This window comes from Corapipo altera, unplaced genomic scaffold (assembly GCF_003945725.1).
Source record: "Corapipo altera isolate COAL_440 unplaced genomic scaffold, ASM394572v1 1, whole genome shotgun sequence".
Taxonomy (NCBI): domain Eukaryota; kingdom Metazoa; phylum Chordata; class Aves; order Passeriformes; family Pipridae; genus Corapipo; species Corapipo altera.
Window position 1 is genome coordinate 31,934,414 of NW_020884873.1, and position 23,951 is coordinate 31,958,364.

The window sequence follows — 23,951 nt, forward strand, 5'->3', positions numbered from 1 at the left end:
TAAAATACTTCGGCCATTTAGGCTTAAGTTTGCAGAAACCCAATTCAGGAGGTAGCTCCCATATTTGCAGTGCTGAGCAAAGAGGCTTGCACAGCACATTCCTTCTGTTCACAGGCAATCCACATGGTCCTCTCATTGGACCAGACCCACTGCGAGTCTTAAATAAGTTTAATTTTTTGAGTAAGGCCCAAACCCCTAGCAAACTGCATTAGACACTTCCTCAAGGATACTTAAGCCCTACAACCTTATTTATTAAAGGGTTTTAAACATTGACCAGTGTTTTCTCTTTCACATTTCCCAGATGAACTCTGACTGGATAACACATGCTTGACAGATTCTTTCATGTAGTGTGTGAAATGAGCTCAGATGCATGATAGCCCTCTATAGACACACCTGCTCCTGTGGGCATGACACTGCAGCCCTGGCTCAGGAATGAGAGCTCCCAGAAGCAAATTGTAGGCAGGGAAACCCCACGGACACCATCACCAGGGCTAGGGTGGTCAGGGGCAGGCTGAGCCAAGGCGGCTGATCCATGGAGAGCCCTGCACTCTCATGCCTCACAGACATCTTTGTTCTGTTCTAGGACAAATCCCTTAAAACCCACCTGGAAGCACAAGTCTGGAAACTGGGACCTGGGCTACCTTTCCACTGCACTTTCTAACTTTCGTTCTCCAGCACCTACTGAAGAGCTCAGTTTATAAATGTCCTTAAAATCCAGCACTCTGTGCTGGACCTCTATCATAGGGTTATGTTTATAGCAGAAATTGTGGGTAATGATCTTTTAAAATGTCCCTGGATACTTCCATGACATCCCTCATCTACTCTGAGCATTGAATCAAGCTCTTCATTCAGTAGCTAAATTTTCTAACATATTGTGAAATCTTGTCTATTACTGGCAACACCAAAACACAAAAAGCAGGGGAAGTGCAGCAAAAAAATTCTCTTATTACTTTGACTTTTAAAATGAGCCTAAGAAGCTAACAGAAAAAGATACCACATAAAAAAATTTATGTAATTGCACTGCATGAAAGAGAAGGCAGGTCTTACTAAAGCAGAGCAGTAGACAGCATGACAGAAGAAAATTCCTCAATGTAGTGGCATATAAATATTGAATAAAATGCAAAAATTGACTCTGCAGATGACTCTGGGAAAAGTAGCCACTCTGGCTGCAAATATGTTTTAGAGAATACACCACCAAAACTGGAAATCTGCAAAGCCAAGGAGGAAATCAGTGAATAATCCACTAAAAGGAAATCCCCAGCTTCCACAACCAAGTACAGGGATTACAAATATGTTTCTAAATCAATGAGGGATGGGCTGGGACAGAAAAGTGAATTTTGAGATTTTTTTTCCCCTTAGTATCACATACTGCCATGCCAGTCTTTGCATACTGCCTGTCTTTGCATACTAATTTAGATGTTTAACTTGGGATGTTAATCTTTCCACAAAATAATTTAATATCATCTTTGCAACCATTACTTTCTTCCAGAGGCCTTTGCAAATGACATTTCCAACAGATTTAGATATATGATTGCCAATCAAGTGAGTTGCATCAGCTCAATTTACTTCTTGCTTTTTGCTCAGAGAACCAGCTGTACAATTCAGTCACAAAAGCTTCTGTAGCAAAGCTAGAGCGGATTTTGTTAATCTGGATTTGCGAACCCCAAGGTACTGGCTTAAAATTTCATGATGAATCTGTGTCACTCTGTATTTCCTTCTGCCTTGGGAAAACAAAGGATGGATGTATGCAGAAAATCAGGGTTATTCTCCTTAACTGTAAGAAGCTACCATGCGGAAATAGACAAAGAGAACTCGCCATCACCTTAGCCAGGTAACCAAACCACTCCACAGTGGCAGCTTTCTGTGGTTTGCACAGTGTGGAGAAGTAATATACATGTATAAAAATAGTAACTATCAGACACATGATCCAATGTTTTTGTGGGTCGCTGAGGCAAGAGAATAGCAGAGGATACAAGCAGTGGCCTTGCTTGCAAGTTAATTTGAAGATACAAGTGAAATGAAAGAGTGGCCTCTGCAGAACGGCCCTTCCAGAAGTTGGCAGGCTTTCCTCTAACAGGTTGAGCTCATAGCCTCTCTTCACCCTGTATATCCAGCACTATATTTCTCAGCAGGCTGAAACAGAGGTTATCTATTTGAGCCTGGCAACAGGCATCTCCAAAGGGGTGATGTTTAACACAGACAACTGGAAATTCTTCTCACAAGAACTGTTTTTCATCCATGGGACTGGAGGTGCTTGAACATGTGCAACCAACACTAATTGGATCTTTCACATGGAGTAACATGCCAAGAAGTATCAAGTTCCTATCTCCACAAACATATTTCCTCAAATTCCTTTGAAGGAACAGCTATTCCAGTGTGGACCCGGACCAGAGGACTCTCCAAAAGTCACATAGCAAGTAAGAAGGGGGGCTGGGAATGACCTCCAGTCACCTGCTGCCCCTGCCATATATCACCCTTATCACTGGAAACCACAATGTGTACAAGAAGCCTCATGGAAATCAGTTGGAAAACACAATACAATTCATCTGAAGAGGACACTGAGCAATACAAGCAGATTTGTCACTGTGCCAACTAAGCTTTCAGGCTTTCAGATCTAGCACTTTTCTCATCCTCAGGAAATACTTCTGTTAAGTGTTAAAATCACAACGAAACACAAGGTATTTAAACATAATACTAAGAATATCAGAGATTAGTACAATGCACAGTATGTTTGGAATTGCAGAATTGTTAATGTAAATTAAAATGCTTTGCCAGTAATCACTCATTTTCCTGACTGAGCCACATGGCTTTTCTTCTCTGCTGCACTTCAGCCTTGCAAAGCTGCACAGCTGGTCCCAGGGGGGTCCAGCCCTGTGGGGGTATGGACGTGTGCCATGAAGCTACTCTGGTCTCAGCCCCTGACTATGGTATGCAAAAAATCTGCCCAGGGAAACTGCCAGAAATATGAAAATCTCTGCAATGAGCAAGTGGACAAGAGCTGGTACTCCAATCATACACAGTGAGGACCTGGAGCAAGCAGAGAAAGGAGACTCAGCAAGATTCTGTGTCCAAATTGCCTTGCATTTAATGGAGCATCCCCTGCGTGGGAGCCTTCATGGAGCTGGTGTGACTGGGATGGGCAGTTTAGCAGCAAACACCCAGAGCCCTACAAGGAGCTGATGTCTCCCCTGGCCATTTCTGGATTCTGGTGAGATGGATCACACCATGGCTCACAGGCTCTCCTCAGCAAGTGCACAGGCACTCCATTTTTGAGGGAAGATGCTAGTAAAATATATTCATGTAAAACTACTAATGTAAAATTCCTGCTGCTTACAGCATTCATGAAGAGTGTATCTGAGAGAGGACAAGAATAACTGTAGGGACTGAATACCACTGAGGCAATAAAATTAGATCCAGCATTTAATCATCTTTCCAATAATAGTTTCATTTTTTTGAGAAGTACTTTTGAGAGATTTCTACATTTCATCAAAATGAACAGGTGATGATGAAAGACTTAGTCTAGACAGAAGTTAAAGTTTGAATTTTAAAATTAAGTTCTACACAGTGGGAAAAAAAAAACAACAAATCAGCACAGTGTTATGTTTGTCTTAAAGCTTTTCCTTTTAAATAAAAAAAAAATCCAAAGGTTAAAAAGCCCAAAACAATCAAATTTTATTATTTTGAAAATAAGGTCTATCTAAAGTAAATATTTTAAATACTTAGTATTAAACATTAGCAAAGATTGCTTTGTAGAGATGAAATGAGTATCATCAGGGAGTTTTATAAACTGTCTCAATTCCACTAGGACTTAGGTAGCTGCAGTTCAGCACTAACAGCACACAGCATATTTGGTGCAGTGTAGATTATTTTTTTTTTGGTAGAATATACTTATTTACTGTCATAGCAGAAGAAGCAGTTAGCTGGCATTTCATGGGGCAGTCTTCTAAGAACAATCCTGAGGCAAGAGCAACTCCATCATCAGATCAGACCCTGGTAGGAGATGAAGGGTGCCCTGTAGACCTGCAGGTGTGTCAAGTTTTCCCACTTGAGACCTTCTTGCAGATTTTTCTTTTCCGTCAGCAGCCTTGCCACTCACAAATGCTTCTTCTTTTGTATTGCCTCTGCCTTGACAGCCAAGCTCTTGGCACAGATGGTCAGGACCACGATGAGGACTCCAACCAGGAATGTCACCACAGGCCAGAGGAAGCAGTGCAAGAGGACAGTCTCATCATGGGTGCGCTTCAGCATCACATCATCTGGCCTGTGAAGAGCAGGAACAGAAAATGTAGAAAATATAAATCAACTCAATATCATCAGCTCATCATTAGTAGAAATCATCCACCAGGGAAAGAGTACAGGTGTTTTATTTGCTACAGTGTTAGAAAATGATTAAATGGACCCTTTCATTCACTGCTTTCATTTGCCCGTTTATCACCAGCACTTGTGGTGGGCTGTAAGAGCTTTCCACTTGCAGTGTTTACAGGCTAACAAGTTTGTCTGGATAAAAAAAAAAGGGGGGGGGGGGTGTCTGATACTTCAGGTCTTCCAGGGGTCATGGTCATCACAAAGAGCTGTGAGAGATACAGTATCACACTGACTGTGGATTGGAAAAACCACTCTAGCAAAAACATAATACCAGGCAGCATTTATACATGTCTAGCTCAGATGTCATCAAGCCCTGTGCAATGGGTTAAGTGTAATCAAAGCTTCCCTTTTTACTTGGAGCACTGATGTGTTCATGAAGGTTACTGGTGAAGTAAGTCCTGGTTGTGGTTCGGGTGCAGAGCCAGTCCCTGTCCTCAGCCCTGAACTGCTGGTGGCCAAGGCTAGCCCAGCTGCACTGGCAGGCAGGAGTCTGCACAGAGTCTACTCCCAGGAGGATGACAACCTGGCCCTGTGTGGCCAAGGCTCCCGGCTCAGCCCCTTCCCAGCAGTGGCTATTTCAACAATAAGCTGCGATTTGGTGCTGCAAACAGCAGCGTCTGAGTAGGCTACTACAGGGACACTTTGGGGAGCCTCCCTCAAAATTTAAACCTCATGCCTCCGTCAACAGCATCTAACACACAGTCATGGTCGGGTCTGTAACAGGTTTATGCATTTCCAAGGGAAAAGGCTAATAGCAAGGAGGAAGCATCTTAAGATATTCAGAAATTCAGCTGTGCCATGTGTCTGAGATATCAGTTGTCCATCTGCCTCTTCCAAGTCTGGGAAGTCGGTTGGGAAATTCGATGCCAGGTTTTCCTCAGCTCTGGCTCTTTCTGCTCTCCTTGCAGTTTAACAGTTACTAAATCAGTCTCATGGCATTTGCATTTTGTTGCTGCTTTCTCATCTAAAGCCAGACACATGCAGTCCCTGGAAAATTACCTACAAAGGAAAGAAACAGACTTTCTCTAATTAGGAAAATATCTATAGCCTTGACTCATGTTGGTCCTCATTTACATCGAACTCTCCCATCATGTGTTGCTTTGTCAATGCTATCTGACAGTCCTTGGAGCAACAAACCCCGCAGCCTAAAACCCTGCCAACCCAGGCTCATCCAGCCAGGTCCTGGGAATTAAGCTCTTCTAACACAGTGGCACATGGAAGCAGATACCTGCTCAATGACTATGCTGTCTCTCCCACAATAGTTTTATCCTGATCAGAAAGCAGCACCAAGAAAGCATTCTCCATAGAGGAAAGAAGAAGAACGTCTTATTCTTTCACTGAGAAGTTAATTTATGGAGATGTTTGCAAATCTGTGGAGTTTTATCCATCCTTATGGAGTTAATGGAGCTAGACTGTCAAGCTACAATTTATCCCAGATTTAATTGCACCTGGATTTGCATTTGGGGATCTCTCACCCAAAATTGCTATGTGAAGGATCCTCTGCACTGTGCCAGCCTGCAAGTCCCCGAGGCTTACACCATGCATCTCTCTTTGTTTGTGTAGTAAGGAGCAGAATAAGACTGACTATGAGCAGCTCAGCTATAAAGAAGTTGAAATTCAGCAACATAAAAAATTGTCAAAAGAACCCCAGGTGTATTCAATAGTGGAGTGCATGAAGTCTGCTTAACCAAAATCCTAAATATATATAGGCAGGCACAGGTGGAGACTATAAATTGAATGAAGTAGTAATAACTTTATAGGCACAAACTCACCAGTCTATGCCATATGAATGACAACACCTGAACAGAAAAATCCTTTCACAAGAAGTATAATACTGCTTCCCTCATATTTACTGTATCATCTTCTGTGCATAACAGAGCGCTAGTTGGCAAGGAGGCCATAAGTAGAGAGCACTCAATCTTCACAACTTTCAGCTTAAAAGTAACATTGAATTTTAAGTTTGGGTTTTTTTAAGCAGATACTAATCAAAGATTTCAAAAATAAGGGGCAAGAAGAAAACCTAGAAAATTGCATTCAGTTAAAGGAAAGAAAGTGTGATTGGGGAAAGCAAGGTATCTTTTTGACAAATTCCTAAATGTTTTTGAAAACACATACCAGAGCTAGCAGCAATGGATGCCAAACACTCATTATAGGTGTGACTGTAACTTAGTAATTTAAAAGAATTTCCCTTTTGGAAAAGAGTCAAAGACAGAGGCCTTTAATTAAGCCTCAAGATGAGGTTTTGGTTCAGGTGGGTATTATTGCTATTCTTAGCTTCAGCAAGAGTCCCTGTGCAATTCTTATATGGCAGTGACTCACTGTCGACTGTGTGTAGCATCTTTGCAGACAATACATCAAGACATGACTGAGTCCTCCAAAAATACTTCAATAAATGGCTACTGGCACCACAATTAAGATATTAAATGCCCTTCTTTAGTCAAGAGGAGGGAGCAGCACTTTTGGATGGTGATCTGATACCCAGGAAAACTCTGGAACCCTCTGGGATGTAGCCTTTTGGTACTGACTCTTGGCATAAAAAAATAGTGGGACAAATTTGGACCAATTCCCATGGTCCTGGGAATCTGGAGAGATCCTAGTTGACTGCAAGCTGCCTAACTTTGTCCTAGTTTTCAAAAAGGGCAAGAAGGATGACCCTGGAAACAACAGACCTGTCAGTTTAATTTCAGTGATTGGTAAAATTATAGAAATTATTCTGGGAGTAATTGAAAAACACCTGAAGGACAGCACAGTCATTGGTCAGAGCCAGAATGGCTTCATGAGGGTTAAGTCCTGTTTGTCAGTCTAAATTTCCTTTTATGACAAGGTAACCCAACTAGTTGACCAAGGGAAGCCAGGTGATGTAATCTTTTCGGATTTCAGTAAAGCTTCTCTCTTCTCTGTGTTGACCAGTGACAGAACCCAAGGGAATGGCCTGAAATGGTGTCAGGGGAGGTTTAAGTTGGATATTAGGAAAAGGTTCTTCACCCAGAGGGTGGTTGGAAGCTGTAACAGGCTTCCCAGAGAAGTGGTCACAGTACCGAGCCTGACAGAGTTCAAGAAGCATTCAGACAATGCTCTCAGGCACATGGTGTGTTTCTTGGGGTGGTCCTTGGAATTGGACTTGATGATCCTTGTGGATCAAGAGTTGGACTTGATGATCCTTGTGGATGCCTTCCAACTCAGAATATTCTGGGATTCTGTGACACTCTAAACACAGTAATGTAACTGATTTCATTTTGCATGGTGAGGCTAGCATGTACTGAATCTGCAGTTTTGATTTTTTCTTGATGCTTTTTTAAAGATGATGTGCCTGTTTCCAGAATCTGAAGGCTTGTTGCTTGTCTTGGAAACAGAAAAGGAAAGGTGCTGTGTCCTTGGGGGAAACCTTCTCCTGTCTTTCCTGGAAGCCCCCCTGGTTTCATACAACATTTCAGTTCAAAAATGTCGGCAGAGGGGTTGCACATATTCCCCCAAGGTCTGTTATGGGGAATCTCTTGTTTCTAGCATGCTGCCATTCAGGTCTCCAGTAAATGCAAAGCCTCTTGAGGGGATGCACCCAAACTCCTAACACCAGTTATCTGTGCACAAAACAGTGGCAGAGACAAGAAAGAGACCAAGGGGGAAAAAACCCACAATACTTGCAAACCCTGCTTAGAGATTGAGACCTTGTTCTGCTGCAAACAGTGATGGTCATTGTGCAGCACCACCATCACTGCCCAGCAGCAGCCCCAGAGTGAAAAATGAATGAACAAACTAAAAAATATCCCTGAAGAAGTCTCTATTTTAACCCTGAAAATACAGCTTTCCCTTTCACTGAACAGACAAGGAGGAAGGGATTTTGTTTTCGTTGCTAAAAGGTGAGACCAGGACTTATTTTTAGCAGGACTTTTTGCTCAGGGCTAGACCCCTGTGGAGCTCTGAGCCAGGTTGATTGGATTAGTTGTTTCATTATACAACACATCCCTGTTAGGTGTTGCCAAGCAGTTCAAACAGACATCAGATAAAGCAGGCCTCCATTAGAACCTTCAGAGCCGTTATGGAACATCATGGGAAGAATTGCAGTGCAGGAATTACCAAAAAGTCATGCAGGACCAAAAAGCTACAGGCCCATAAACATTTCAGTCATCATTTATGAACCACACTGTGCAACTTATGTTACACAACAAAAGCTGACAAAAGTGGGGGCATGGGATAGGGTAATCTTACAAATATTTTTTGTATTCAAACAATCTGGAATTAAGACGTTTGCAATACACTTATTTTGCCCACAGTTGTTCACATCCCATCACTCTGACAAGCAGTCATTTTTTCCCTTATTGTTGCAAGATGCAGAGATCCTCACCCAGATGGCTGCATGCAGGGGCAGTGCTGTGTCTTACTAACAGTAAAGTCCTTTCCTGCCAGCCCAAGCACTGCTCCACAGGTGATAAAATAAAAGAAAGGACGGGAAATAGCAACACCATCTTCTGACTGGACAGAATTAATTTAGAAAAGTGTGAAGTAACAGGCAAGTCAAGATTTATGTTCCAGCCCTTACAGATGAGCAGCCCTACTACCTGAGCACTCTGGGCTTCTACACATAATTATTCCCCAATAAATAAGGACCCTGCAGGGTACCCCAACAACATACAGATTGTTGCTAATCACTGGACAGTGTTTGCCCTTCAAGTCTTTGAGACAGAGTGGTCTGAGTTGACAGAAACCTTGGTATCTTCTTTTTTGTTCTTGTTGTGGATGTCAGTGAGACCTGGAACATGAAGAAATAAAGCAACAGGATCTTCCCCATCCCACCTGTTTCCCCAGACATCCCATTTTAGGACATGCAGCTGTGACACTTGTTTGCATGTGGTCCTGCCAACAGATCCCCTTGAACACTTGGTGTGAAATCCAGAACACTGAAGAACTAGAGCTCGGTGTCTTCTCAAACCTTTGGCAAAAGCCTGAGAACTTTATCTTAATTTGTCCTTTATTTTATGCTCTGAAACAAAGAATATTTTTTCTTCTGCTGGGCAGGGCTTCCTTCAGATTGGAATATCATCGTGCCAACACACAGGCACCTTCACCAGAGGTCCAGGAAAGCAACTTTCCCATGCAACTTGCAACTTGCCAGCCAGAGAAGAGTGGCACACTAAATGTAAGTGCCTACAATGGCAAAGCAAGACCTTAATTTTCAGTAAAGCACTGAGCTCCAAGCTAAGCTGCTCTTAGTTTCCCTAAGATAAATGTCAGAGAGCTAGTTTTGCTGGGCATCTCAATTTATATTAACCAAGAATGATTGAAATTGCCAAGTCTGCTTCTCATCCCTTTTGAACTGTAAGAATTGCATCTTTTTTTTCTTTTCACAGTAGCCTGTTGAAATGTGCACCACCAAACTGAAGGGAGATGTTACCTAATAGTACACTCTGCATGCAGCAACAATTCTGACAATGAAGCTGAATTCAGTTTGATGAAGAATAGATGATGTTAACTCATTGCCTATATATTTACTTAGAATTTTATTCTGCCTTTTCAAAAGGGAGATTATTAATACTGCAAATAGTACTCTCTCTAAGGAGCTATTTTCTGTATGTTTTATATAGACTGACACAGAAGACTTAGCTTATCCATAGAGTGAAAAAAATACTGACAGAAAATATGCCCACTTCTATTTTGAAGTGAACAGACTTTTCTCTCAGTTTATTATAGGGTTCTTTTACCGCTTCACAAGCTGCTTAGTCATTGTTGCTCTGAAAGTATACCTAACATCCACATTCCTAGTCAGCAAAACTTATCTCCCAAAGTTCATTCCTATCTCCAGTGGAAAATAAATGGTGTACACATTTTAGCTTAGACTATCTTCAAGTATCTCTGGCAGTGAGTCTGTCTTCTGCTTACGTGAATTGTTGTATGATCAGCAAAAGGCAGCATTTCAAGTCAACTATTGCACTGGCAAGAACATTCAGCAGTATAGGATTCAGCATCTTTAAGGAAAAAAGCCTTGCCTGAGTGCTGCTCAATTCCTCAGTGTCAACTTACATGAATGGCAGATGCTACATGGTGTGCAGCCTCAGAAAAATTTTGTCTGTGCTTCACCTAAATGTGGTGTGAGAACCAGATCACGTAGCTCTGGACACCTGCCACTCTATGGTCATTTATGGGAGATAAATAAACAACTCTTGGCATCTGACCAATATTAGGCATTTATTTTGGGGTAAGGTAAAAGGTTCCTGTTTCTCTCCGCTGACTAGAAAAGCTAATTTTCACAGCATCCTGTCCACACTAGTTCAGATGAATCCTAGCCACGACTTCTCCTGCAGACAATCCCATGCTTCTGATTCTCCTGCTCACTCAGGCAGTGGCTGTTGCAGATCCCAGGCCACAGCAGTGTGGGGAACTGGAAGCACATGCCTGTTCAGAGAAGCCAAAATTATAACCAGGTTTGTGATTAGCAGACCCAAGATTGGCACCTTGTGGACCAAAGGACCCCCGAGAAGGTCCCTGACAGGTCTGATGTCACCACACAGGATACCCTAACCTACGTGTGCTGTAAGCAGCTCTTCTTTCCCCTCTGTAAGGAACAACAATTTTTGCTACAAAGCGCTGGTGGGATCCCTCCACAAAGAGTTAACCATGGCAACAGACTGTCATCCTGGGCATGCTGACTACCTCTCTCCAGGGAGGGGGTAATAATTTTAGCCAGCCTAGGATAAAGCTGAAGCCCCCAAGGCACTCAGTGGGCCATCCACAGGAGAGTCAGGCATTTCTCCACCTGCCACCCTGCTCCAGCTCCCCAGTTTGTCCGAGGTCCTAGCACACACTGGCATCCCTTTTCCTCCTGTTTGTCTAAATGAACCTGAATATCTGGTGCCAACGTTCCCACACTGAGCCCTGAATCGCACCTGCAAGCCCCAAGATATTCCCTCCTAGGTCTCCCTTATCTGTTTAACTTTCAAGTGTTTGCGGGGTAGGACTAACCTCTTCCTGCTGCCACATCACCTTCTATTTCCTGGCATATCACCATCAGAAAGAGAGAGGCAAAAGGACTCCTTCCCCTGTCTGTTTATGGAAGGAAGGAAACCACACATCACCCTCATACACCTGTAAGTCACATCAATATCAGCAGTAAAAGTAAGAATTGAAACAGAAGGGGAGATGCTTTAGCTTACTACTTTCTATTCTGCAAGCATTTATGAAATATGGTGGTTCTATGAATGCTTATTACACATACCTAATTCATTAATCCTCTGTGAACACAATTCCTGAGTTGGTTTGTAGTACTTACTGATCTTCCCTTTTGTTCCACAAATACAGAAAGGTTTCTTCTCAGTGGAGGGAAGGAATGTTAATTTCCAAACCAGAAATTTGCTGTCTGAGTGTTAAAAGCCAAGATGCTTTTTGTCATAAAAATTGCGTGGTTTAAGGAAAACTTTCCTCAGAGTTTTATATTTTTACTTCAAGTGGTAAAAACACTCCTGTGCTTTCTGTATAGCTTTTCATCAACAGAATTTTCTTGCAGAGTTCTGTGCTGAGCTCTGTGTGATAAACCACATCACTTGGGGGGGGCGGATGTGTGTATACATGTGCATACATTTATATATATTTTCAAACAGAACCAATGGACAGCTGTTAAACAGACGCATAAGCACTTCTGCCTAGCCAAATGAGGATTACTCACCTCAAGTGCTGGTTAAAATAGCATGTAAATGGTTGAGAACCCACTTTCTCTTTCCAGTATTTCTGCTTGTACGTGACGTTCTCAGAGTTCTCCTGATCATCTCTTGCACAGGGAGGGATGTATGAACACTGCCAAGACACGTTGTAAAACAGAGTTACTTCTGTGCTCAGGAACACAGGGCATCACTTCTCTGCATTTTCCATAACGCCAGCATGACTGAAATGGACAGAGAATAATAAGAACAAGCTCCACAGAAACAAAAAAGAAAAGTTAGCTGAAATTTACTTCAATTGTTAGTTACTCCATGAAGGTACTGGAAAAGAATACGCCAGCATTCAGAAACAAAATAAAGGCTTTGTCATATTTTGTTCTACTTTCAAACCAAACTGCCTCATAACAGCTTGGGGGTTTGCATGATGAATGGGAAAATAATTGCTTCATTTTGTTTGATTTTGATGAAATCTTAGCCAGCCACATGGATTGGATTTGAATAACTTCCTATTTTCAGTGAGGTACGTAATCACAAGTTTTGTTTAGTATCATGCTAATAAATAACTCAAAGAGTCCAGCAAGCTTTCCCAGATGATGGGATATCTGATATCTGGCTGAAATCCACTGGTAAAAGAAGGTGTTCTTACACTCTTACAACAGAGAGAAACAAGCAACAAAGTTCAAAGCCTCTCTTCAGCAGAAAGTTTCAGCATCTGCTTCTGCTGTACAGAAGTCAATAAGAGTTGAACATGCAGCTGAGCTATCTGCAGATCTCACCCTCAGACATCTGCTTCGAAACCTAAAGAACTCAAGGGAAGTTCCTCCCACAGCTTGGTGCTCTTGGGACTGGGCTTTCAGAGGCTCTGCTTCGGGTCACACACACACACATATCTTAGTTTCCACAAGGCCTTTGACACACCACCCTTACCTCCTAGCCACAGCCAGTTAAACAATAGAAAACAAATAGTCCACAGAATCAAATGTCGGTAGTATCAGGATCTCAGTGTCCAAGAACAATCTCTCTTATTTGTACTGGGCGTCCATGGAGATCATTACAGGAGATGTTGAACCACGCTGAGTAACACAGCTTAACTCATCCTCAGATAACACAAAGGTTTTTTGTCCTGCAGGACAGATGGACACCAAGGCTTCAGGTGCACACAGAGAATTCCAATTCCTTTAAAACTGGAAGCTGTAAACAGAAAAAACTGTGACTGTGAAGGTAGCTAAAAAGCCTCCTACTTGGGTACGATGAGGAAGCAGGAGGTGTAGGCTGTGGGAAGCCCCTAAAGGGGTTCCCACTTATGATCACAACATTAATTTCTTCACAGTATCCTGAAGGCAGTAACAAGTAGAGAGATACCCTCTCTAATATGACAATAAAGATGATCATGACTCACTGTGCCGAGTGAGTGCTTCCTCTCCTTCTGGTGAAGTGTCCCAGGGGGCCTACCTTGCTCCCAGCTGCACACTATGCCCAAACTGTACAGACCTACAAGTCCATCTCCACCAGACAACAGCTTGAAGCTTTGCCATTCTGGGGAGAAGGGAGAAATCTCAGGATTTTATTCCTCCGATGATGTAAAGTCTGGCCACTTCTGTCAGCACATACAATTGTTGTCAGTGTCTTCCATGCTTCAGACTGGAAAAATCTGCAAGGTCTTCCATTCTGCTTCCAAACTGGAACTTGTCTTTTTCATGTGCAAGGATTCCCATTTTCACATGGACCCACATCTAGTGTTGCCATGGCACAGAGCTCTCTTTAGTTCCCTGCTCAGATGACCCTAAACAAGGATTGTTCCACTGCTGATGACAGAGGACAGAAACAAGCAGCAAAGCCATTCTACTTCAGAAACCAGAATTCAGGATTTGTTGCATACAGTTATTGCCATCTTAGATAATACTCCCTGGTCAGCAGTGTTTTTTTTTGATTGCGTACTTTGGAAGCATAAGGCACCCCCCTCTCTCCTGCATGCCCCCAGTGCATAAACACATCTGTGCAGCAGCTAGACGAGTCAGTGAATTTGGCATGAAGACACCTGAATGCAATGCTGGCTCTGCTCTGCCCCCATGACAGCCCCAGCATGCTTCAACCATGCCAGCTGGTCCCCTCTTCCCTGTTTGGCCTGGGGTCTAGCACACCCAACCTCCGCTCTGATACTTTTCTTTATGAAGGATTTCAGATCCTCCTTTGGCAATGGTATCATATCCCACCAATTGTACACTGACTGCCTATGCCTGACTGGAGTCACCACCCTGCTTTTCTCCAAGCCCCCAGCTTGTAGGTAGCCCCCAGCTTCTAGGGTCTCTAAAAAGAGCCCCCCAAACCAACCACTATTTAGCCAGCACACAAAATGCAGAACTAGACAAAACAACTAAGTACCAATGTACATTCTTCTGCCTAAATGTCCTCAACTATCTCAAAAACTACTATTCCTGTGGTACTGGTTACATGTGCATATTCCCTCTTTCCTCTGAAATGTTTCTTTCTTGTGTCTACAGCTTACTGCTATTCTCTACTATGAAAGTGCACCTTCCCCACCACTCCTGGTTAAACTTTCTCTGGATCCTTCGGAGACCTTCCACCCCTACAAAATACTGCATGAATCCTTCACGAAGTTCATGAGCTGGTGAACTGTTGTTTAGCCCCATCCTGAGTTTCAGGCTTAGAAACAACTGCAGAGGTTCCTTTTCTCAAGAGACGTCCATTTGAACAGAAAAGTATCAAGCTATAATAGTCTCCCAGGACAGTTACATCACATATTACTTCACAATTTTTGCTATCAGTTCCCACACTTTTAGCTCAATATGAAGCTATTAAACATTGAGGTTTTCAGGGCAGGGATTTTTCTTGGTTTGGAAGATGTAAAGGGGCTCACAGACTACTTCTGTCTTCAACACTTCTGTCTTCCCCATACCAAAGCAAGACAGTATGTGGGAGTATTGCCATTACCTACAGGAAGGGGACAACAGTGAATGATCTCTGCAACTCAAACTTCCCACTATTCTCTGCACAAGTAGTCCCAATGACAGCTGACATAAAGCATGCTGGATACATTTCCACCTCTTTATCTTCATGTAGAAAACACAAAGGGGACGCCCTCGGTTTTACCATAAATTGATGTGACCTCACTGCTTGAGGCTGTTGAGGATTAACAACCTTGAAGGGAGAAGTGGTCTCTGGCCAAATATGAATCCCAGAGGTCACTCTGAAATATCAACTCAAAGTGATGAAGGCCTTGAGCCACAATGAACACCCAAGGTCCAATTCTAATGAGAACTTATCACCTGCTGCACAAATACTGGAGCTGTTTGCCTCCCTGGGTTGCCAGCATAGTCCCCACCAATCCAACATACATTTTGTCTCCTTTGGATCCACATAAGTGATGGATCTCTCTTTACTCAGCCACCCAAGCACACTTCTTGGGGACTTTATTTGAGCAACTGTATCGCTCTCCAAAGTATAGTCAGCAGTCAGATAAAAGGGAATTGTAACTTTCACTTTAGCAACAGGCAGTTTCTGAAATGTTAATTACACAGTCCTCCCTCACAAGACATGGCATGAAATACTGCCATCAAAATATAAACAAATGCCAACAGTTTGAAAACAAGTTAGGACACCTGATGCTCAATTGCAGCTCACACAGAAACATCCGTTTTCAGTGAAAGCATCCCACTCTATATTGCTTTGATGTTTTTTTTCTTTAATAAGTGACAATGAAGTTGGAGAATAGTACTTAAGATTAGACAGTCAGAATAAATCTGATGGAGCAGACTCCTTTTTGGCAAATCTTTTGATACGTGGAACTATAATTGCAACTCCTACGCTATGCCATAGCAACAATAAAATTATTATGGAATTCCAATACAGTCTCAATTACAGAGCTCAAAATCAGTATCAGGCTGATAATGTTCCCTCTTCAGTCAAAGCCAGTGTTTGGCGAGATGGCTCAGGATTCAATTCAATAAAAATGTCAGTGAACTGCTAATAGATCTTTACCCAAGGTTTTGTAAGATTTGTGTCTGTGTTTGCTGCAGGATGCTCCTACTTCAGTGTCTCTGCAGATGTGTGGGAAGGTCCTTCTGATCCTTCATCAGAGCAGATGTTCTTCTACATGGCAGAGAAAGAACAGAGGCTTGAACTCTTGATGATGGCTTAACTTCCAGGTAGCGTTTCATGCTTTTCAAAGACTAATTCTTGCCTAACTCAGTTACATTTTTAAGAAAAAGGAGACAGACTTGGTAGGTTCTGAGGGAAGCTGTCTCAAGCCTGGAAGACACAGTCCACAAGGCAAGACCAAGAAAGTCTCAAATGCAAGTAGACATAAGTAGAAGCAAGTCAGCTCAACAGCACACAAACCAATGTCACCAAGGAGCAAGTCTCCAAACTCTCTTGCCAGGTGACTTGTTGAAGACCATCTTCCTGGTTGCTGGTGAACCATGGGACAGAGCACGTACCACTTGTTTGGCTAGCAAAGCTCCACGTCATTTGTGAAGCTGCCACACAGTTTGTGAAGTTTTGTGATGAAATGAAGTGGTAAGGATGCTGTAGGCAAGTATCTCTGCAAAAGTACAACACACCACTAAAGCCAGCACCTGATCTTCAGGTGTATTGGGTTTGCTTGGCAAGGTTTTTGTACTGGAGAGGCTACAAAAGTGGCTTCTGTGAGAAGCTGCAAAAAGTTTCTCCCATGTCTGACAGAGCCAATGCCAGATGGAAGTGCTGCCACAACCATCCTATTGTAGAAGGAGATGAGCAGGTTGACTCACTCCATTAATACAAAAAAATTGCCCCCTCCAGCTGGGTGTCCTAAGGGAGCTAGAACTGAACACCATGTCTCATTTTCACCTGCATCTGTCAGCACAGATGATCAGCTTGCTTCATCAGCACAACCCAACAGGAGTGACCAAACCCACAACTCATCACAGAGGCTTGAGGCAGTGAGTAGTGCCCCAGGTGATGTTTATCCATGGCCCCTGGGGCTGTTCCCAGAGGAATTGCTAGGTAGCATCTGCATAGTTTGCCCATCACAGGTACAGATAGTTTGCCCAGCCCAAATACAGATCCGATGCTTCACCAGATGCACCAGACCCTCCCATAATTACTGTAAAGTTGAGCATATTTTGTTATGGAACCTCCTCTGTCATAGGTCATATTTAAGGGAGTCTAAAAATCAATCCCAGTTCTATTTACAAGTGCACAGAAGAGATAATTGCACATCATCTTGTCAGGTGGAGCAGTTATAGAAAGAAGCATGACAGCAGCACGGGCAGATGTGGAGTGCAGACAAGGAGCAGTAGCTGGTTGCTCTACTACCCTGCCCAAGGACAAGGATGGGGAAAACAGGTCCTGCTGCCGAGCTGCTAACATATGCCTTATCAGTCACTCCCATAAAAGTTTCTTTGGCAAAACAGTGGGCAAGTTCTTATGACCCTTCTCTTAACTTCAAATATAGAAAGGGAAAAGTCTAAAAAGCCAGAAAGTAAACTGGTTTAGCAGCTGACACACTCCTCTGTCATTTTTCCGAACCAAACTTATAGCCTGGTCCCTGCACTGGCTGTATGCACTTGCCGACTTACTTGATGGCCAGAGAGTGATAGCGACAACTTGACTTCGGAATTAATCCCCCTTAAGCCTTATTTCAGAGATTGTTATTGCTATCAAGGCAGCTGAAGAAAGGCTACTGTCACTCCAATGAAATTTCTTCCTCTGAGACAGCAATCAAAAGAAGAAAAAAAAAAAGAAAAAAAAGAAATCCACAAATCTCTTCGACTAAACACAAATGTAATCATGTCCGGTGCTTTATTATATACATTCCTGGATTAACTCTGACCCAGCTATATAATCTTTTAAGAGCTAAAATGAATCCTGGGCTGTCCAATGATGTGATTATCTTAGAAAGTAAGAGAGGAAAAAAATTATTGTTCCTGCATCTAGAACAGTTTTCTCCTCGCTAGAACAGACAGATTCATAGCTGCAATATGTTGAAGTGCCAGCCCACTCTACTACAGAAAATAGAAGGTTTTTAGTTCAATGCACTGGGGATTTTTGGGAGTGTGAAGCTGCCAGCTAATTCAGCATTGTGTGTTGTAAGGAGCCTATGCCTTTTCCACACTATTGATTTACAGGGGAAAATTGCTACCCTACAAAGAGAAGTAGCTAAACAGAACATAAAATTTAAAGACTGTTCAAAGCAAAATTGGTCATTTTTCCCCCTTCCAGTTAGTTGGAACTGCTTAACATGTTGTATGTGAAATTGCATGAACACAAGGAAGCATAGTGCAAGAAGGTGATGGGAACAGGAAAGGTTAATGAATCCCTAAGCGTTCATTCATAAATACATACTGGATCCTGAGCATTAGATTCCACAGATTCCTACTCTGTCGCTTAATGTATTTCAACATAAAATCCTGAAAGCTTTTAAAGAAGGTGAGATTTTGAAACAAAAATTAAAAGGAGAGTATAACTGTTTGGCTCCACAGACACTGAACTAGTAGAAAAAAGGGAAAACCAAAGCAACAGATACAGACTTCAGTTCCTTATAACAGTATGTTTTCCTGATGACACCTAAACAACTTTTCTTCTTATTTTCCATTGGTTTTACACAAGCTTCTTGAAGTAGGGAAAATAATTGGAGCACATTCTTTTTCCTATGTAGTTTTCCATTTAGTTAAATTCAATTACTACTAGAGAATGCAGTTACATAAAAAAAAATGCATCCTTTCAGCTTGGGCTCATCTGGTAAATCAGATTTAATCCTCAACAATCAATAGCCAGCGTAAACAGCCCACATCTAGAGATGCAAGGAGGAAGGTAAAGAAAATAGATTATATTTGTAAGAGCATGTAAGTACGACACTGCCAACACAGAGCCCTGTTTCTTTATCAATTGTTAATATAAAATTAATTGTTAAATAAAAATAGGTTTCTGAGTGACATTTACAGGCATTACTTCGGAAGCTCTGGGTGCTTCCCTGCAGAATTGCAATCCAGCCCCCAGGCAGGTGTAAAACTTCTCTTCCCACTAGACTTCCAGAAAGGTAGAAGAAAACAGAATCAAGAAGTAAAAACAAATCACTTGGACCACTCAGAAAGATACTGTGGTCACAGTCTAATTTGAAAGCCTCTGCTGAAACTGCAGAAGCTGGTGGAGTTACTGAGCTCAGTCATTCTGGTGGCATGGCTCAGCACCTACCTCCCATCTTCCACCTCCCATCCCTGCTGGACGTGGCCACAACAGGGCCATTGGGCCATGTCCAGGGAGAGCCACGCTGCACCCTCTGCAGCACCATGTCATCTTTGCCCCACATCAAAAGGGTGGCTTTTTCTCCTGCACTTTACCAACTACCCCTTGCCCACCTGAAAATTGAGAGATTTTAGAGAAGTTCTGGAGCTCAGACAGCTGAGGCACTCACAGCACATCTCTGTAACCACAGGGAGCTTGGCAGCAGCACTCCCAGGGAAAGGTGAAATTTGCAAAGCTCCCTCACAAGCTGCTATGGGGCACCATCCAGCACTGCAGCTTCATCGCTCATCACTTCTGAGCAGTGCCAAAAATTTAATCCAAATCCTTGCAGATTTACCATCCTGCTTCTTACTCTGCTGATTTTTGCCCCAACCACCCTTCCAAAGCCATAAGCTGTCAAGGGGAAAAAAGCAACCCTCAAACCCTAAGCTTGCAATTTAATCCACCTTCCAAGGGACAGAGCCAGATCAGTGCAAGTATGACTGAGGAGATGCGAGGCTGCACATACCAACTGGACACTCAAGCCTGCTATCTGGTCCCTGCAAGCAGACTCCTGCACCATGCTTAACATGCCCCTTGACATTGTGCTGCATCCACATCTCAGTCAAAAAGCTGACATTTCCTTCTCCAATACTCTCAAGACTTGAAGTCCTTTCACGGGTAGGGGGATTCCATCACATTTTTTTTTTCTTCTGGAAACTACTTAATAAAATCTCCTTCAAATAAAATCTCCTTCATTCAGGCAGCATTCTGTCAAGGCCATCTTTACCCAACATGAAAAGAAAAAGGAGAAGGCAGAATAACTGCCTTTAAAGAAAGAGAAAGCACAAGTCACACGTTGCCTTCAGACTACCCCAGTTTGCTGCAAGATGCAATTTTTAGGACTCCTCCATTCGGTCCTTTTTCATGTGGGTGATGGAGAAGTCTAAGAATCAAAACAGCATGGAGGAAACTTCTGTTTCGGCGCAGCCCTCTCCCCGACGCCCCACCAGTGGCTCCGTTAACATTTCCCCTTGCGCTTCGGGGCGTTTCTATAGGAAGCCCCCCACCCTCTGGATCACGCAGCGGCATCGGGCACTGCCCGAGCAGACAGATCTCCCCACCGGCAGCAGGAATTTCTCCCCGGCTCCCCGCCGGCGTCCCGGGGCTTCAGCGGGACAGGGAACGGCAGCTGAGCCTCCGCTGCTCTCCGCCCCAGGGCTGCGCTCCGGACGCGGGAGGGTTGGGCTGGAAATGAATGGGGCTGATCGCGAAGTGCATGTGTGTGTGTGTATTTATACAGTGTGTGTGTGTATTTATATAGTGTATGTGTGTGTATATAGCATTATACTGTACTTAGGATAGTGTATAGTATAGTGTAGTATAGTATGTAGTATACTATACATTATACATTGATAGTATGTTATACTATGCCATATAGAATCACAGAATATCCTGAGCTGGAAGGGACCCACAGGGATCATCGGGTCCAACTCCTGGCCCCGTCCAAGACCATCCCCGAGAATCACACCATGTGCCAAGTATTGTCCAAACACTTTTTGAACTCTGGCAGGCTTGTTTCTGTGACCACATTCCCGGGGAGCCTGTTAAGTGCCATCCTCCGGGTGAAGAATCTTTCCCTAATATCGAGCCTAAACCACCCCCGACATGCTAGATATGTGTATGCACACAACACATAAATATAGATGCACCCTGTAGAGTACGTATATATATATATATGTATATACACATATATATATTTATATACACACACTATAAAGATATACTACGTTTTGCTGAGCAACAGCAGAGTGGTATTTTGGAGGGATGCTCCGGGACTTCATCCACTCTCCCCCCCTCAGATTAAAACCCGCACCGAACAGAGGGCGATTGCCGCGGACCGGGACGCCCAAGGCGGGCACCGGGGCCAGGGAAAGGGCACCATCGCCGCGGCGGGACCCACCACCCCGCGTTTCGGGAGAGGAGGGCGTTCGCAGGTCTCACCTTGGGGTTGGTGCGGAGCTGCCGCTCGTCCTCGTGGAGCAGGGCGGGTGCGGAGGAGCGGGAGGTGCGGACCAGGACCTGGAGGCAGGGGTAGCGGGCGGTGCCGCGGCAGGCGGCCCCGCAGGAGAAGGTGCAGGCGAAGCGCTCCCCCAGCTGCCGCACCGCCAGCACCGTGCAGTTGGCGGAGCCGCCGCCGCCCCGCTCCTGCAGCGCCGGTCGAAGCCAGCAACAACCCAAACCCAAGAGGGAAAGCAAGCCGGCGGCGATGAGGAGGAAACCCAGCCGCATGCTCTTGTCCTCCGCCTCCGTGTACTCGTAAGCCGCCCGGCTCCTCGCCATCGCCCGGCTGCCGCTGGCATCCGCCGCCGGGCATCAGACACTGCCATCGGCTAAAGCTCCCGCCGCTCCCCGCCTCCCTCCCCGCCTCCTCCGAGCCTGAGTGTGCGTGTAACCAGCACGAAAAAAAAATTAGATAAATAAAATGCAAACTTAATCCAGTCTGACCTAATTCAGGGCCCTCCAGGGGTGGAAAGGGACAGCTTGCAACGGGATTATCTACCCCTGGAGATTTGCTGTGGGGAGGGCTAGTCCGGATTAATATTGGGTACCATCATGCAAGGTACAATATCTAGAAGGGGGTGGGGGGCAGGGCCCTTTGGGTGCGTTGCAGTCCCCCACCCACCCACTCTCTCTAAGCCAACATCTTGCCAGTGGCTTGCTTAAGTCCTGAAGACCCTGTGTGAAATCCTGCTTAGTAGCCCCCTGCATAAAAGTTTGCAAGGTCTTCATCTACATGAGGAATCTCATTTGAAACTAAAGAAATTAAATATGTGCAAATGAGGAAGCAGCTGCTAGTTTCACCTTATTGACTGAGAAGGGACATAATGGGAGTTGGCCAAATGTCATCCTGTCTCAACAGGACTTTTTGGGGCTGCAGGGTGAAGTGCTCTACTCCAGCCAGCCCCAAACCCAGCATTTGCAAGCAGAGACAGACCCAGTCTCTTCCACCATTATTTGAAGTTAATAGGGAAGCAAGATGACAGCTGTCACACACAGGAATTGCTTTCAACAGGAAGGTATTGACCTTTGAAGGTTCACCCCAGGAAATGCTTCCTTCCAAGCTGTCTGCAAGAAAAGTAGTCAATCCAAGAAAACATTTATTTTGCAAATGAAGTTTGGTTATAACCCAGCATTTCCCACTGTGGCAATACAACAAGCTCTTTGGTGCCAAAGGACCATAAGAAATAGTTATATTTGTATTCTGTAGCCTTTATCACAGGCAATTAGCTAGAACAAAATGTGACAGTTTCAGAGGTGACAGCTGAACTCGATGACACAGCAGACAATGAGGTACAAAAATACGGGAAATAGCACTTTTTGTTGGCCACCTTTTTCAATCACTTTCCCACTGCAGAGTGCAATGTCAAATTTTTATAAATAAAGTTGATCCATAGGTTCTCCAAATGGACTATTGAAAAAGGTTTGGCAGGAAGGCTATTAAGAATCCATGCTGTGACATGAATATAAATGGATGTAAATATTGTCCTTGCTTGCACCAGTGCACTACCACATTGCTCTCAGGCCAGCTGCTTTGTAAGCAGCTTGCCCTGACACCAATGGGTTTCTGAAATACTATGCCAGCTCTCAGCCTGGGATTTTTTTTTTTCACTTAAACCTGCAGGAGGCGTTTATACTAGAAACTGAACTCATCTTGATTAGTTTTTGGCCCTGTTCATCCATTCCCATAAGTCAGGCTTTGCTGCCAGCACTTGTGGTGACAGCAGTCTCTAATGATGAGGCCTGTTGCATATAGCTTTCATAGTATAAAAAATAAAATTTTAATGAGGTCAATTTGTCACCACCTGAAAAAGGAAGCTCCAGCCCTGCTTTCCCAGCGTAGATGGACTGTGGCTTCTTGTCTGTCTTACCTTCTGAGCAGCTGGCCTTCAGTACTCCATTCAGCTCCCTGTAATCTGATGTACATAAAGCACTGTCAGATGAAAATGAAGGCAACAGATCACTGGGTGACACAGCAATCTTGAGTTAGTCCTCCTGTGTGCATCCAACCCCTACATCATCTACAGCTGGAGGAGATGCTGAGTCTATATTTTAACTGGGAATGGTGCTGAATATTCACCAGGTGATCTCATAGATTTTGAAGTTCTGCATAAATGACTCAGTCAGGTCTCAAAGTCTATTTGGATCCACTGGAAGTGAAAAATGATCACCAATGCCTGATTTGTAAGAGAGTAAAGCTGGGTAGTAGGGGCCTGTTGTAAAGATTTTAGCTCTACTGTCACCTGCTGAGGACAAGAGTCAGGATGCTGGCTCTAGGACCATGGGCATAAAGAGCTGCCAGGGCTGAAAAAGCTGCTATACGAAGTTAAATGTCTGCATGAAATTCTCAACAGCAGGAAAATAGGTTGCTATCTGCTTTTTTGGCCCTTCCTTGCCCCACAACAAAGGAACAGTCTTACCTGTGGCCAACTGCAGATGACTCACCTGGTACAGCTGGTGCTGAGAATGCCTCTACCGTGGTCATGTACCCTGAGGCTGGGCAGCCCGCGCTGGGGCTCTGCCACCACACACCCACACAGCCCGTTGCTGGGATTGGGCTCACATCTCTGTTTCCTTGCAGAAGCTTAGCAGTGCTTCTCATAACATCGATCACACCTCTTCCATGAAAGTGCCAGAAATTAACTGCCTATCCAA

General features: G+C 43.9%; 1 protein-coding gene across 1 annotated transcript; it reads right to left on the minus strand.

Moving 5' to 3' along the window:
* Positions 1 to 3,358: 3,358 nt before the first annotated feature.
* Positions 3,359 to 21,590, minus strand: KCNMB4 (potassium calcium-activated channel subfamily M regulatory beta subunit 4). Its single transcript, XM_027664352.1, has 3 exons — positions 21,240 to 21,590; positions 12,020 to 12,147; positions 3,359 to 4,261 (listed from the first exon to the last, which is right to left on the minus strand). The coding sequence occupies exons 1-3, from the start codon at positions 21,576 to 21,578 to the stop codon at positions 4,093 to 4,095; spliced, it is 636 nt and encodes a 211-aa protein (XP_027520153.1). The 5' UTR covers positions 21,579 to 21,590; the 3' UTR covers positions 3,359 to 4,092.
* Positions 21,591 to 23,951: the final 2,361 nt, after the last annotated feature.

What these genes read in the sequence shown, in the direction of transcription:
- KCNMB4 (XM_027664352.1), bottom strand. Translation starts at nt 21,578, where the DNA reads ATGGCGAGGAGCCGGGCGGCTTACGAGTACACGGAGGCGGAGGACAAG. An exon ending in AGCTCCGCACCAACCCCAAG is followed by an intron (nt 12,148 to 21,239) that starts GTGAGACCTGCG and finishes GTGTCTTGGCAG; the next exon opens with TGTTCATACATCCCTCCCTG. An exon ending in TATTTTAACCAGCACTTGAG is followed by an intron (nt 4,262 to 12,019) that starts GTGAGTAATCCT and finishes TGCTCTTCACAG; the next exon opens with GCCAGATGATGTGATGCTGA.